The sequence below is a fragment of the Leuciscus leuciscus genome, assembly GCF_965113295.1.
Source record: "Leuciscus leuciscus genome assembly, chromosome: 23".
Classification (NCBI taxonomy): Eukaryota; Metazoa; Chordata; class Actinopteri; order Cypriniformes; family Leuciscidae; genus Leuciscus; species Leuciscus leuciscus.
Window position 1 is genome coordinate 535,328 of NC_138747.1, and position 13,808 is coordinate 549,135.

The 13,808-nt window shown below is 41.4% G+C and overlaps 1 protein-coding gene across 1 annotated transcript in view; it reads left to right on the forward strand.

Annotated features, from left to right (window-relative positions):
* Positions 1 to 13,808, forward strand: part of LOC309487859 (nidogen-1-like) — a 43,104-nt gene that overhangs the window by 4,580 nt on the left and 24,716 nt on the right. The window contains exons 2-6 of the mRNA XM_082155780.1: positions 5,346 to 5,585; positions 9,920 to 10,228; positions 11,228 to 11,460; positions 12,291 to 12,580; positions 12,659 to 12,799. Of these exons, the coding sequence (XP_082011906.1) occupies positions 5,346 to 5,585; positions 9,920 to 10,228; positions 11,228 to 11,460; positions 12,291 to 12,580; positions 12,659 to 12,799 (1,213 nt within the window). The remainder of the gene's footprint in view (positions 1 to 5,345; positions 5,586 to 9,919; positions 10,229 to 11,227; positions 11,461 to 12,290; positions 12,581 to 12,658; positions 12,800 to 13,808) is intronic.

Consider the following 13,808-nt stretch of genomic DNA (forward strand, 5'->3'; position numbering starts at 1 on the left):
TAATTTATTTTTTTTTTTTTTATTTTTTTTTGTAGTGTTATTAATGCTTTGGCAATGTAAAGATTTCTTTCACCATGCCAATAAAGCTATGTGAATCTGAGAGAGAGAGAGAGAGAGAGAGAGAGAGAGAGAGAGAGAGAGAGAGAGAGAGAGAGAGAGACTCTGTCACAAAAAGAGGGAGGAGTCGACTCGACTAATCAGATGCGCTCACACACACTCGCACACACACACTAGAGATGCGCGGATGAGTAACGTCACCCGAATCCGCAGCCAAATTATTCTTCAGTGTTGCGCGTGATGATGATGATGATGATGATGATGATGATGATGATGATGATGATGATGATGATGATGATGAGACCTTCAACACTCGGCGCCGCTCGAGCTGACGCGCGCCTCTCTGATGGTCACACACACACACACACACACACACACACACACACACACACACACACACACTGATGAATGCGAGCTGCTTTTAAATCAACATTTATTTGACAGAATTTCATTTTCTTAATGGCATAAACAGGCTTTACTCCCTTGAAACTTAAACTGGAATGTCACTGTAGGATTATATCTATTGTTTTCTTCAAGGCTTGCGCCGATGATCCTGTTTCAGGGTTTGCGTTCTCGAGCTCCAGACACTGGTCTGTGTGTGTGTGTGTGTGTGTGTGTGTGTGTGTGTGTGTGTGTGTGTGTGTGTGTGTGTGTGTGTGTGTGTGTGTGTGAACAGCCGGAGTGTGTTAAGGGTGTTCTGTGAGAGCGGTGTGTGTGTGTGTGTGTGTGTGTGTGTGTGTGTGTGTGTGTGTGTGTGTGTGTGTGAACAGCCGGAGTGTGTTAAGGGTGTTCTGTGAGAGCGGTGTGTGTGTGTGTGTGTGTGTGTGTGTGTGTGTGTGTGTGTGTGTGTGTGTGTGTGTGTGAACAGCCGGAGTGTGTTAAGGGTGTTCTGTGAGAGCGGTGTGTGTGTGTGTGTGTGTGTGTGTGTGTGTGTGTGTGTGTGTGTGTGTGTGTGTGTGTGAACAGCCGGAGTGTGTTAAGGGTGTTCTGTGAGAACGGTGTGTGTTAGCGGCCCGTTAATAACTAATGATCTTTGCAACGGAAGTGAATCAGTCAAAGCTAACTTTATCTGGACAATAACTTTATTCTAGATCTGCTGTAAAGCCTAAACACTCTCTGTTACTGTAATCTCCTGTTATCTCTGTAAAGCTGCTGTGAAACTCTATATTGTTAAAGCGATGAATAGAATTCATTTAATTCTTCAGCTTTCTCTCTCTTTAGGATCAGAATGTCAGTGATACGGTTTTTAAATCATTTTAAGTCCATCTCATACTTCACTTCAGTATCAAAACAAAACGTCTCTAGAAAGAAGAATGGGATATTAAGGATGTTTTGCATTGGGACATTTCATGACAATTAAGCAAAATTATTATTTTAATTCTTCAGTTGCTGTCAGTGTCTCTTTAGAAATAGAATGTAACTGATACTTTTTTAATTATTTGTTCATTTATTTCCAGGTCCATATTGTACTTCACCCCTAAATGAAAAAAATATTTATTTTAGAACCATATATATATATATATATATATATATATATATATATATATATATATTACAGAAAAGGATAAACCATTAAGATGTTTTGCATTGGGACATTTTCATGACAATTAAGCACATTTTCCCATTTAATTCATAAGAAAAAGGGATAAATATGAATTGTCCAAAAACAGAAATATTGCCCGTTCTCATCAGATGCTGCTGGTGTAATGATGTGATTGGTTAGTAATGTCATACGTCACCAGCAGAGGGCGCCAATAAAACATGCTAAAACCAGCATCTGATGAATATAGAAACAGATAAACGTTCACAAAAGCTGATAACGGCATGATTTATGAAGTTTGCTGAGATTGAGAGGCTGTTGGCAGATCTGAGATCAGATCAGTAACTCGAGGAATGTTAAAGCTGTTCTGGGAGCGTTTACCGCACTAGTGTCAGAGACTCAGAGTTAAACACACACTCCTCCAGTGTTCTGCAGATGTGTAGTTGTGAAACATAATTGTGTGTCTGCGGAGATCCAGCTGACACAAACATGCGCTGAGAATGTTTGAGTGATGTTCCCAATAACCCATTATGATTCTGAATTATTCGGAATGTTCTCGGAATTTAAATTTAAAATGTTTTTTTCAGTTTTTTTAAATGTTAGCCTACATTAAGGAAACATGTATCATTGTTGTATCATTCAGGGACGGACTGACAATCTGTGCGTTCTGGAAAAGTCCAGAACGGCCGTCCAACCGAGGGCCGTCGGCAGAAAAAAAAAAAAGAAAAAAAAGTCTAACAAAGCAATACAGCCAACAGCAGGGGCACTAATATGACCACTTATACGTGTAAAAAACAACAACTGTGAAAGAAGAGTCGGCCTATAGCCACTGACAGAAAGTTAGGTTTATAAGGCTGCACTTTTAAATTTGCTTACATTATATTTGAATAGCAGTGGCTCTCCAACGTGGTGCCTGTGAGTTGCCCTCTAAACACATTCTATAAATAGCCCCAACTTAGCCGTCGGGGTTCCAGACTTCGAATAAATGGTATAATTTTGCGACCTTTTCAACTAAACGTTTCAATTTGAACTTTTGCCTCTACAAAATTACCCAACTCTCTTTGATTATACGCTGTCATTTGCGTTGCGTATGAGAAACATCAAATGGCAAACGCTCAAAAAGCGGAACAAAATTTGTTTGATCTGAGAAGCGCAGAGCATTATCAGTTCGGCCCAAAAAACAGCGATCGCGGACAAAGCAGCTGTGCGGGCTGATCTCGATCACGCGAACATTATTACACAGAGCTGTTCAGCGCAGAATTCTCTATCTCTATTATAAACCCACAAATTACTATGTGATTTAAGCTTGTAAAAAGCCAGATGAAACAGCGCTGATATTCTCAACATATTGACGCAAAAAAACAACAACAAAAAAACAGGCGAAACATTGTTCCGAGAACAAACCAGTAAGAAGACATTTCACACCAAAACTTATGAATTAATGCCTAATGCAGTAGGCCTAATGTTTTGTTTAGAAGTTATGGCAGTTTATTTTTATTTTATTTTTCATTTATATTTATACTAAATGTTTGGGCTACTGTTTTTGATAACACATACAATAGGTTTATAGAAAATCAACAAAAAAAACAATACATATTGTCATATTTTTTCAGGAATTGTTTTTTTTTATTAAACGCTTGTAAGTCTGAACCAGAATATCAAGATATTTTATTATTTCCCATATGATGGTGAAAAGTAAAAAAGCGTCACCATGTTATGTAGGCCTATAATAAATATTGGAGTATAACAAATAAAAATTCCTTCTAGATTATTTTATCCCTTGAGGTAGCCCTCGCACACAAAAAGGTTGGAGACCCCTGGTATAGTAGCCTAACTATGTTTTATAATTACAAGTTTGTGTAATTTGGGGTTTCTGTAGCCAGTGACATTTCATTATTTGTATTTTATGGCATTGTCCATTTTTTGTTTTTATTTGAAGGCTGAGGCTTCATTAATAAACAACCCCAATAATCATTGAGATGTTACTTGCTGTGAATAGCTTGTGTGATAGGCTACAGTAGTGTGGCATAGTATCAGCACATCCTGGCTAGTGTCTGTTGCACACGGCTAGGCGAATTGAATGATGGGCCTATTTGGGAGAAAGTCCAGGGCTGTTTTTTAGCCCCAGTCCGTCCCTGGTATCATTCTTCTAACATTATGGGAATGTTACTTTTGAATCTAAACGTTCTGAAACAAGGAGCAACATTTAAAAATTTCCAACTAAAACATTTCAGAAAAACGTTCCCTGAACGATGTATAAATAATGTATTTGTGCTGGTGTTCTGAGAACATTATTAAAGACCAGATAACTTTGAACAAGTGTTCTTTCTATTTATTGAAGCTTGTTTCCACCACAGAATCAACCATTTTAAAAGATAATTCGGACTTTTTTTCTCAGTTTAACTCGCAATTCTGACTTTTTTTCCTCGCAATTGTGGCTTTATATCACGCAATTCTGACATCTTTACTCAGGATTGTGAGATAAACTCGCAATTGCATGTTATAAAGTGCAATTTTAAGGAAAAAAGATGAGTTTATGTCTCACAATTCTAAGAAAAGATGTCAGAATTGCGTGATATAAAGCCACAATTGCGAGTTAAACTGAGAAAAAAAGTCAGTATTGTGAGATAAACGTGGCAGAGATATGCAGAAGTGTATCATATCAATTAATCCATTATGAATACAATTGATGACACTCCAAATCACATTAGTAAAGGTTTATGAACAGTAATCTGATAACCTCTACTGTAAATGTAAGGGTTTGTAAGTGAGAATAGTTGTTTGAGTTTAAGTGCCCTGAGAAGTGCACTGACCCTCATGAGGCCTCAGGCGGAGACGGTTCACATCTGGACACACACACACACACACACACACACACACACACACACACACACACACACACACACACACACAGAGCCTTTTGTGTTTCACTAACATGCCTTAGAAAAGCAGAGAACTCCCGCACAAACATGGCGAATAGTTTTTTTTAAAAACTCGATTATTTTTTGTTCGCATCGAAGATAATTGCGACTTTTTAACTCACAATTGCGAGTTTATTTCTCGCAATTCTGACTTTATAACTCGCAATTCTGACTTTATATCACGCAATTCTGAGATAAAAAGTCGCAATTACCTTTTTTCTTTTCTATTCTGTGGCGGAAACAAGGTTCCATAAGTCGTCGATTGTGTGTAGACACAACCCTTACGTTTATTTTTTAAATGTGAAATTTAAGTGAAAAATTACGATGATATCAGTGTTTTGTCAATTTGCGATCTTCGCAAGAAAACCGCTAGTGCAGCGCGCTGTTGCTATGGTTGCCGCGACTTTCGCGCCAGATGAAAATATCGCTGACACACTTCTGAAACTTTTAGAAACGTGTAAAATGTCCCTTATATGTCGAATTACACCACTTTTGCATGGTTACTCAAGATATTCTCAGTTCAAGACTTGACACGTTTATTTTTGTATACATGTAACGTTAGTTGCGAAATGTACATTTCTAGCGTTCGTTGCTGTTGCGCTGGTTAAACACGGGCTGGTTAAACTCTGGTTAAACACGGGCTCTGACACACTTGCACAGGTATTTTCTGGGAACATAAAGGCAATGTTTGTGTGTAGAATTAAATGACTTTAGCACCCCCACCTCAGCTTTTGTTCTCGTGCTCCGGGGGGTCAGTAATGTAAATGATTCCTCCATCAACTCCGCCCTCCACATGAACTCTCTCTCTCTCTCTCTCTCCTCTGGAGTTCCTCGTCGTCACTCACAGACCCGTTATAACCGCGCACAGAGGCTTCATGATGGTTCTGGTGAGCAGTGTGGGGGTTCTGGTTCTGCTGGTGTCGGTCCAGTGTCTGACCCGGGATCAGCTCTTCGATTACGGGATCCGATTCGGCGACCGGATTCTCGGTTCCGGAACGGATTCGGTTCGAGCGCTCGAGCTGGAACAAACGCTCTACTTCTTCAAAGGAAACTTCCATACAATATACGTGAGTAACTCAACTTCTGTTGCATTTTAAATGTAGTGTTTATACAATAAGCAAAAAATATTACTGTTCTCTCCTCTAATATTTCCAAAGTTTAGTAAATAATTTAAATAAACGAAACACTTAATAGTTGTTACTTAATTGCGTACGACATGTTCATTATTTGAATCGTTCATTTACGTGAAATCGTACAAATTATCCTCGAGATGAAACGAGATATTTCTATACGGTCGATTTGATTATGATTTTCAGAGATTTATTGCAAAAACAAATCTGATGATCTGCAAACTTTTTCTAGTTTACAAAACCAGCAAATTAAGGTTTTAGGCAAAGCAAGTTTATTTATACAGGACATTTCATACACTATGGCGATTCAAAGTGCTTTACATAGAAATGAATTAAAATCACATGATAAAAGCAAGGAAATTAAGATAATCTCTCTCTCTCTCTCTCTCTCTCTCCCTCTCTCTCTCTCTCTCTCTCTCACTCACTCACAAACACACAAACACACACATAAACACACGCACACACGTACACACACACTCTCTCTCTCTCTCTCTCTCTCCCTCTCTCTCCCTCTCTCTCGCTCTCTCTCTCTCTCTCCCTCTCTCTCTCTCTCTCTCTCTCTCTCCCTCTCTCCCTCTCTCTCTCTCTCTCACACACACTCTCTCTCTCTCTCTCGCTCTCTCTCCCTCTCTCTCTCTCCCTCTCTCCTCTCTCTCCCTCCTCTCTCTCTCTCTCTCTCTCTCTCTCCCTCTCTCGCTCTCTCTCTCTCTCCCTCTCCCTCTCCCTCTCTCTCTCTCTCTCTCACACACACACACACACACACACACACACACACACGCACATACATGTACACACACACTCACTCTCTCTCCCTCTCTCTCTCTCTCTCTCTCTCTCTAAATATTTACTCCAGGTGTCTTTTCCGCAGTGATCTCCCTATAATGTGCTCAGTAGTCATGAATGTTTAGATGTTTAACCAAACTTTTGTTTAACTTTTGATATTCTGATGGACCTCCAGAGGTTTCAGTATGTTGGTTGATGTTCTGATCATCTACCCAGAAGCCAGTTCTCACCCAGAACCAGTGGACGGTGTGTTTGTTGAGATGTTTCTCAGGAAGAGTTGATCAGAAAGACTCTAGGAAACTTCTGGTGACGTAGAGCTCGAATCTGCCGAAGCAGCCGCTCTTCATATCCCAGCTGTCTGTGGTTTATCTCACATCTTCCTGTAGGAGTGATGTATAATATATTCCATATGGATGAATCCCTCCCTGTGTTTGCAGTGGGAACTCATGGGAAGGATCGTCCCTGTTGTTGCGACTCAAGAACGGCTTCATGAGCAGAAATGAGAAACACTAGCTCTTAGAAACAGACGTTCTTGAGTGGATCAGTCCTTCAGGAGACAGAAGTGCCTTTGTGTGATTGTGTTTTTCCCCGTGGATGAAGTGTAGCCCGAGGCTGATCTGCAGATCCGAGGTTTAGAAGCTCTTCCTCCTGTCCTGCTGTTCTCCACTCACTTCCTATAGCATTTACATTCCTGACGGAGATTCCCAACAAAGGTTGCCATGTCACCTGGTGGAACACAGTAAGAGTTAGGCGTTAATCCAGGGTCAGGATTATGAGTTTACTTCGGTCAGTTTGAGTTTATTGTGCGTCAACAACAAAAATAAATTTTTCAGTTGAAAACGTTTCCACTCTTTGGGGTTTAACCCTGTGAAGGAAAATCACTTTTTTGAGTTTATTTAGAAAAATTATTGAAAATATTTTTTTAAATTTTGCATATGTGTTTTTTATGTTGAGAATCATATTTGATGCATCAGGCTTTTATGGCTCATATAGTCTGATATAATGAGAATATGCTGATCAAACTGAGCAAAAATATGCGATTTGCTGCAGATGCTGATATTTATATGGACAAAAAGTGATGAGCGATATCTGCCAATAATATGTCTAAGTAAGATGATATTTAAATGCTTAGTTTTATGATCTGTAGTTTTAAAACATAATACTATGCAATACTAGCCTTGAAATCCAGACCTAAATCTAAAAGATTAATGGTCTGGCGTCGACTAATGAAGCTCGGCCAGCTCGAGGGGCGGCACCAAGCATGCATTTGAAAATCTCACTGCACGCAATTGGATAACACTACGACCAATCACAACAATAAGCCCCATACGCTTAGCTACCACATAGACAGTAAAAGAAGAGCTACCAGTGGAGCTAACTGGTGGATTATACTCTTACCGTATCCGGTCGGCAAAACAGCAAAAACGTCCTTCTTGCAAAGGAGCGATTCGAGAGGCGTCTTCTGTTCCTGTTTTAGATAAAAAGCCAAATCTAACTCGTTCATTGTAGCGGCCAAAGCCGTTTTAAACAACTGGTATTCATCCATAATCATCTTGCAATGTTTACTAATGACTTCGACGTCACAGCGCTGTCGTCATCTCGCCTCTGGCCCGCCTATATCAGATAACCCGCTGTGATTGGTGCAGCTCGGATACGAGGGCATATTTAATGAGCATCATTACTCGACGCCAGAGTAACTCGCTGAGCAAATTCAACTTGTGCTCTCGCGAGAACTCTGGATTACCAGGGTAATGCAATACAACGATGATTGAGAGATCAAATAAACCTTCCTTAAAAGCCTGGTGATCATATTTTCATATTTGATACTCGTGATTTTTATAATAAATGATGTCTGGATAATCAAGTATACCTGCTTCAGTCCAGCTGAAATATTACTAACAATATCAGAGTTATTCTTGCATTTACTTCAGTGCAGATTGACACAGAAAGACTCGTGAAGCTCGAGCTGAAGGAGGACGTTTGTACAGTTATACTGAGAGACTTTTACTTGATGAAAGGGTCTAAACTCTCGATCAGACACAGAAGCACTGGAGGAGATTGTGTGAAAACATCATGTTGATCGTATAGAGGTCTATAGGGTTATTCTCCGCCGGGTCAGTCTGTTTCTGGTTTGCAGGTGGAGGATGTGTGTGTTTCTCAGGGTTCTCTCTCTCTCTCTCTCTCACACACACACAGCTGTACGGTCAATCACTCTCAGATCTCTCATTCTGTGCTCAAGCTTCTTCCATGAAGCCAAGAGTCATTGTTCATTTGGAGCTGCGCTGAAGTTTAGAAGTGGATCTCAACTTGTTTGACTTATTATCCACAAAAATATTCAATATTCCACTTCATGAAACCCAAGATAAGTGTGTAATGCTTCAAGCGTGTGTTCTGTTGGCGTTTCTCCAGTCGATCCGTGTGTTTCTCGTCTAGATCCAGCAGCTGCTTCAGTCTCTCATGCAGATCTTCAGCTCTAAAGCTCAGGGTTATCAGGGTTTCTTCGTACTTTTTGGCACTTTTGGCTTTCCTTGAGGTTCGAGATTCCAGGAGCCAGTTCTTTTGTAACAGAACTATAGTTATTTGTTTCTCGATCTCTCGAGTAAGACATGGAAGAGCTTCTCCTCAGGTCGAGCAGCTCCCCCGCCGTTTCACTTTAAGAAGCTCATTAAAGAAAAGCTCATACACACAAACACACACACTTTAAGTGGCACTACAGCCTTTCAAGTGCGACGACACCCCAGATCCCAGAAAACACGACTGCTGGTTTACGAGGCGTCGGATGAGACGGTGTGTCTGTTCCTGCCGGGAAACATCCGATCCTGTGCCGTGTGTGTGTCGCTCGCAGCACAGGCGCGGATTTAAACTGGGATTTAACGCAAGAACAACTTTAATTACTAAAAGAATCACAAGCCATTGATTCTCTTAAACTAAGCTAAATGTAGGCTATGCTTGCTATTAACATTTGCAACATTTGTAAGAACACATACATTTTTACAATCGTTGATCATTATGGCTTGTTTTATACTTTATTGATTCTCGTGCTTTAAGTTGCTTTCTTACAATATACAAGAATATGAATACTTTTTTATTGCAATATGCAAGAATATGCACATTTTTTATTTCCAATGTACAAAAATATGCAACCTTTTTTTCTTGCCGTGTGCAAGACTATGCAGTGTATTTTGTGTGTGTGGTGTGTTCTGTATTCTGCTCGCTAGATGTGCATGTTTATACGATTTTTCACCTTTTCACATCTCCTCAACAAGCCACATGATGAGAGATACTGTTCCTTGAAAGTGTTTAGGTGTTTGTTCAGATGATCAATACTAACAGTCATCACAAAGGTTTGTTTGCCTGGATTATAATTTAATTTTGAATCAGAGAATCTCTGTGTTAAAGTGCTAAAGTGCTCAGCTTGCATCTAAACTCTCGGAACAGATCCGAGCTGGTTTCCTCCGTCCGGCGCGCTGATGTTCTGCTCTCCGTAGGTCAGCACTAATGGCTTCGTGTCTCTGGCCGAACCCAGCGATGAGTCCGAGTACCTGGGGAAGATGCCGGCCAGCTTCGGCATGATTGCAGCTTTCCTGGGAGATCTGGACACGAGCGACGGCGCCGGATACGTTTACTTCCGGCAGGAGAAGAGCCCGGATGTTCTCCGGAGAGCCGCAGATCACATCAGCCAAGCGTTTCCCAATGACGATGGGATTGATCCCACTCACGCCGTCATCGTGACCTGGGAGAACGTGTTGGCTCAGGGTCAGAGAGGAAGAGGACGAGGAGATGGACTTGAGTTAATGGTACGTCCCTGAAATCTGAATGTTTCGCAGTTCCAAGCGTTAGTTAAGAAGTCAAGACGCCTTTATTTAGAAACCGCGTTTTGCTCTTTCTACAGTCGAAAAGAAAGAAGGTTTTTGAGGAAAACATTCCAGGCTTTTTCTCCATATAGTGTCTTCAATGGGGTCCAACGGGTTGAAGGTCCAAATGTGAGTTTCAGTGCAGCTTCAAAGTCTCGACACGATCCAGCCGAGGAATAAGAGTCTTATCTAGACAAACCAGTGGACATTTATAACACAATAAACATTTATATACTTTTTAACCACAGATGCTCATCTTGCACTGGCTGTGATGCGCCACACATTACGTAATCAGGTTGAAAGGTCAAGCGTGACCTAGGCGTAAGAACCGACCCAGTGTTTACAAAGCAGACGTGCAAAGATTAAGTCAAATGCCATTTACAAAAAAAACATAAATAAAAGGTAAAACAACGATGTCGGACGATTTTGAAGTTGGAGGAGAAAATGAGAAGAGAGTTTTTCAACCTACTTTTTAGTTTTTCAATGTGATTATGTAATGTGTGTCGCATCACAGCTAGTGCAAGAGGAGCATCTGTGGTTAAAAGTATATAAATGTTTATTGTGTTATAAATGTCCAGTGGTTTGTCTAGATAAGACTCTTATTCCTCGGCTGGATCGTGTCGAGACTTTGAAGCTGCACTGAAACTCACATCTGGACCTTCGACCCGTTGGACCCCATTGAAGTCACTATATGGAGAACAACCCTGGAATGTTTTCCTCAAAAACCTTAATGTCTTTTCAAATGAGGAAAGAAAGATATGAACATCTTGGATGACGTAGAGGCGAGTAAAATGATCAGGAAATTTTTATTCTGAAGTGAAGTAATCCTTTAATGTTGCAGAGTAAAAAAAGTAGTTTCATCTCTTCAGAAGACAACCATTATTCAGCTCACAACACAACATGTTTAGCATGACAAATAATGCTTTCAAACTTCTCCTGCAGAGAAATACGTTCCAGCTCGTTGTAGCAAACATGGACTCGGCGTCGTACGCTATCCTGCTGTATCCCGAGGAGGAGACTCAGTTCAGCTCTTCGCTCATAGATGATGAAGACGTGCTGGTCGAGGTCGGGTTCAGTGAAGGCTTGGTGCCGGGCTGGTTCGGCTGGGCCAAGACTCAGGGCTCTTACTATCGCATCACTGAAGACAGCGAGGAGTCGGTCCGCACTCTCGCACTGTAAGACATTTTACGCACAGTTCTGTGGGTCTCATTAATCTCGTCACGTGCAACATGAGAACATGTGATTCAGAAGGTGCAGTATTAAAGCGGTGGTATAATGCCCTTTTCACAAGATGTACAATAAGTCTCTGATGTCCCCAGAGTGTGTGTGTGAAGTTTCAGCTCTAAATACCTCACAGATATTATTGTATCATGTTAAAATTGTCACTTTTTGAAGGTGAGCAAAAACAAACCATTTTTGTGTGTGTCCCTTTAAATGCAAATGAGCCGCTGCTCCCGGCGCAGGGGGCGGAGCTTCAAGAACTTGTGTGTGTGTGTGTGTGTCTTAGCAGCTTCAATTACCTCACACACACACACTGAAAATTTCAAAAATGTTTAGCCTTTTATGTTCAAACCGGAGTCGGATAAAGATGGAGAGACTAGAAGTGACATGTAGAAGCAACAGGACATTTCTGAACGGTTAGTTGATGAGTTTATGAAGCTGATGTGGAGTTAACGATCTTCTAGTCATTGATTAGCATATTCTGTCATGATAATCTATAAATCGTGTTCCGGGGTTTCAATTTTCGGTTTATGTAAAAATGAGGGTTTGTGATGTCACTAACCCGTGGAGAAGCTCATTGTAGTTCCTGCCAGCCGTTTGTTGTAGTTCTTAAAAAGCGATTTCTGTAAAAGAAAATCTCTCCCTTTGCTTTGAACATTGAGTTGTAACTTTATAGATGTTGTTTATGATCAATCAGCAACATTACACACTAACTAAAGTTAGAAAAGTTAAATCATAATCAACCACTCCATTATTGTTTGCAACTCCTCTCCAAACTCCTCAGGAAGACAAACTCGGGCCGGCCTGGCGTTTGGGTCTTCGAGATCGGCACGTCTCCGTTGTTCAGCTCCATCGTGCCCGGCGTGGTCACAGAGGTCACGGAGGTCATAGAGGTCACGGAGGTCACGGAGGTCACAAAGCTTCCGTATGAAACGCTCACGTCCCGTCCGGATCCGATCTCCGAGTCCTCCACCCCTGACGAGCTCCAGTACCGTTACGTTCCCCCGCAGAACCCGCAGAGCCGGCAGAACCCGCAGGTTGTGATCATCGATGAAGACGAGCTCAGCGTCGAAGGTCAGGGGAAAGCTGTGGATACACTGAGGAACTCTTATGTTTCATACATACGTATTAATATATCTGTTTTTATTTCAGTGTTCTCCTATAACTACGAGACGTGCTCCAGCAACAAACACAAGTGCTCCGCTTTCGCCGAATGCCAAGATTACGCAGACGGATACTGCTGTCACTGCAACCCTGGTTACTATGGCAACGGCAAGGATTGCGTCGCTGAAGGTGCGTTGAAACGAAGCTGCAACCGTCCCGTCTCCCTCTTCAATCCAACACTGAAGAGACTTAAACTGCAGTTCATCCACTGGCCACTAGAGGCCGGCTGCAGAAGAGACTCAATCCCATAAACCCCCATGTTAATATTCCCAACTTTACAGCAGAAACAAACATGTTTACAGTCTGGTGCAAAAAGTGGTTTTGGTCTATATAACTAATGTTGCCCTTCATGACGACTGTGAGGCGGGTGAATTTTTTTTATAACTCATCCGTTTAAATTATATTAAGCCTTAAAGTTCTGCATAATTAAGGGCATGGCCACTTGAGTGACAGGTGGATTGCGATGATGTCACTACTAGCCGTTTGTCTGCTGTCTGTTAGCGTCACGTCACCTCAGCTAATCCGCCTCGCTGCACATTTCCGTTTATCTGGGAGTGACACGCAACCAAGATGGCGACGGCCGGCTCCGCCCACTTTGGGCTTCAAAAACGCTCCTCATAAACACTACGGGTGACGTCACACACACTACGCCCATATTCAATGGATGAAACATTGGACATTAGTTTTTAAAAGGTTTTAGTTGACGATAATAACCCTGATCCCAAGCAACATTATTACACGGCTCTGTGGAATACTTGATTCTGATTGGTCAATGGCGGCATCTAACGGTATGTTATTCCCAGATAACAGCCGCTGAACACAGAAACACAGGCTCATCCGGGTCACTGAAGTCAGCAGCGCTATACACTCGCTATACACTCGCTAGGAACGTTTTTTCTTCCTGGAAGTTTTGCGTTTGGTGAACTGATAAAATATTAAAACTCAGTCAAATCAATATTTAGTGTCTAATTATTTATTGATGTGTCAAGAAGCCGTGTAATAAACGGGATAATGTACATCCAGCTGGTTGTTATCTCAGAATAAACCCCCTTCAGGTGTGTGTGTGTGTGTGTGTGTGTTATCTCAGAATAAACCCCCTTCAGGTGTGTGTGTGTGTGTGTGTGTGTGTGTGTGTGTG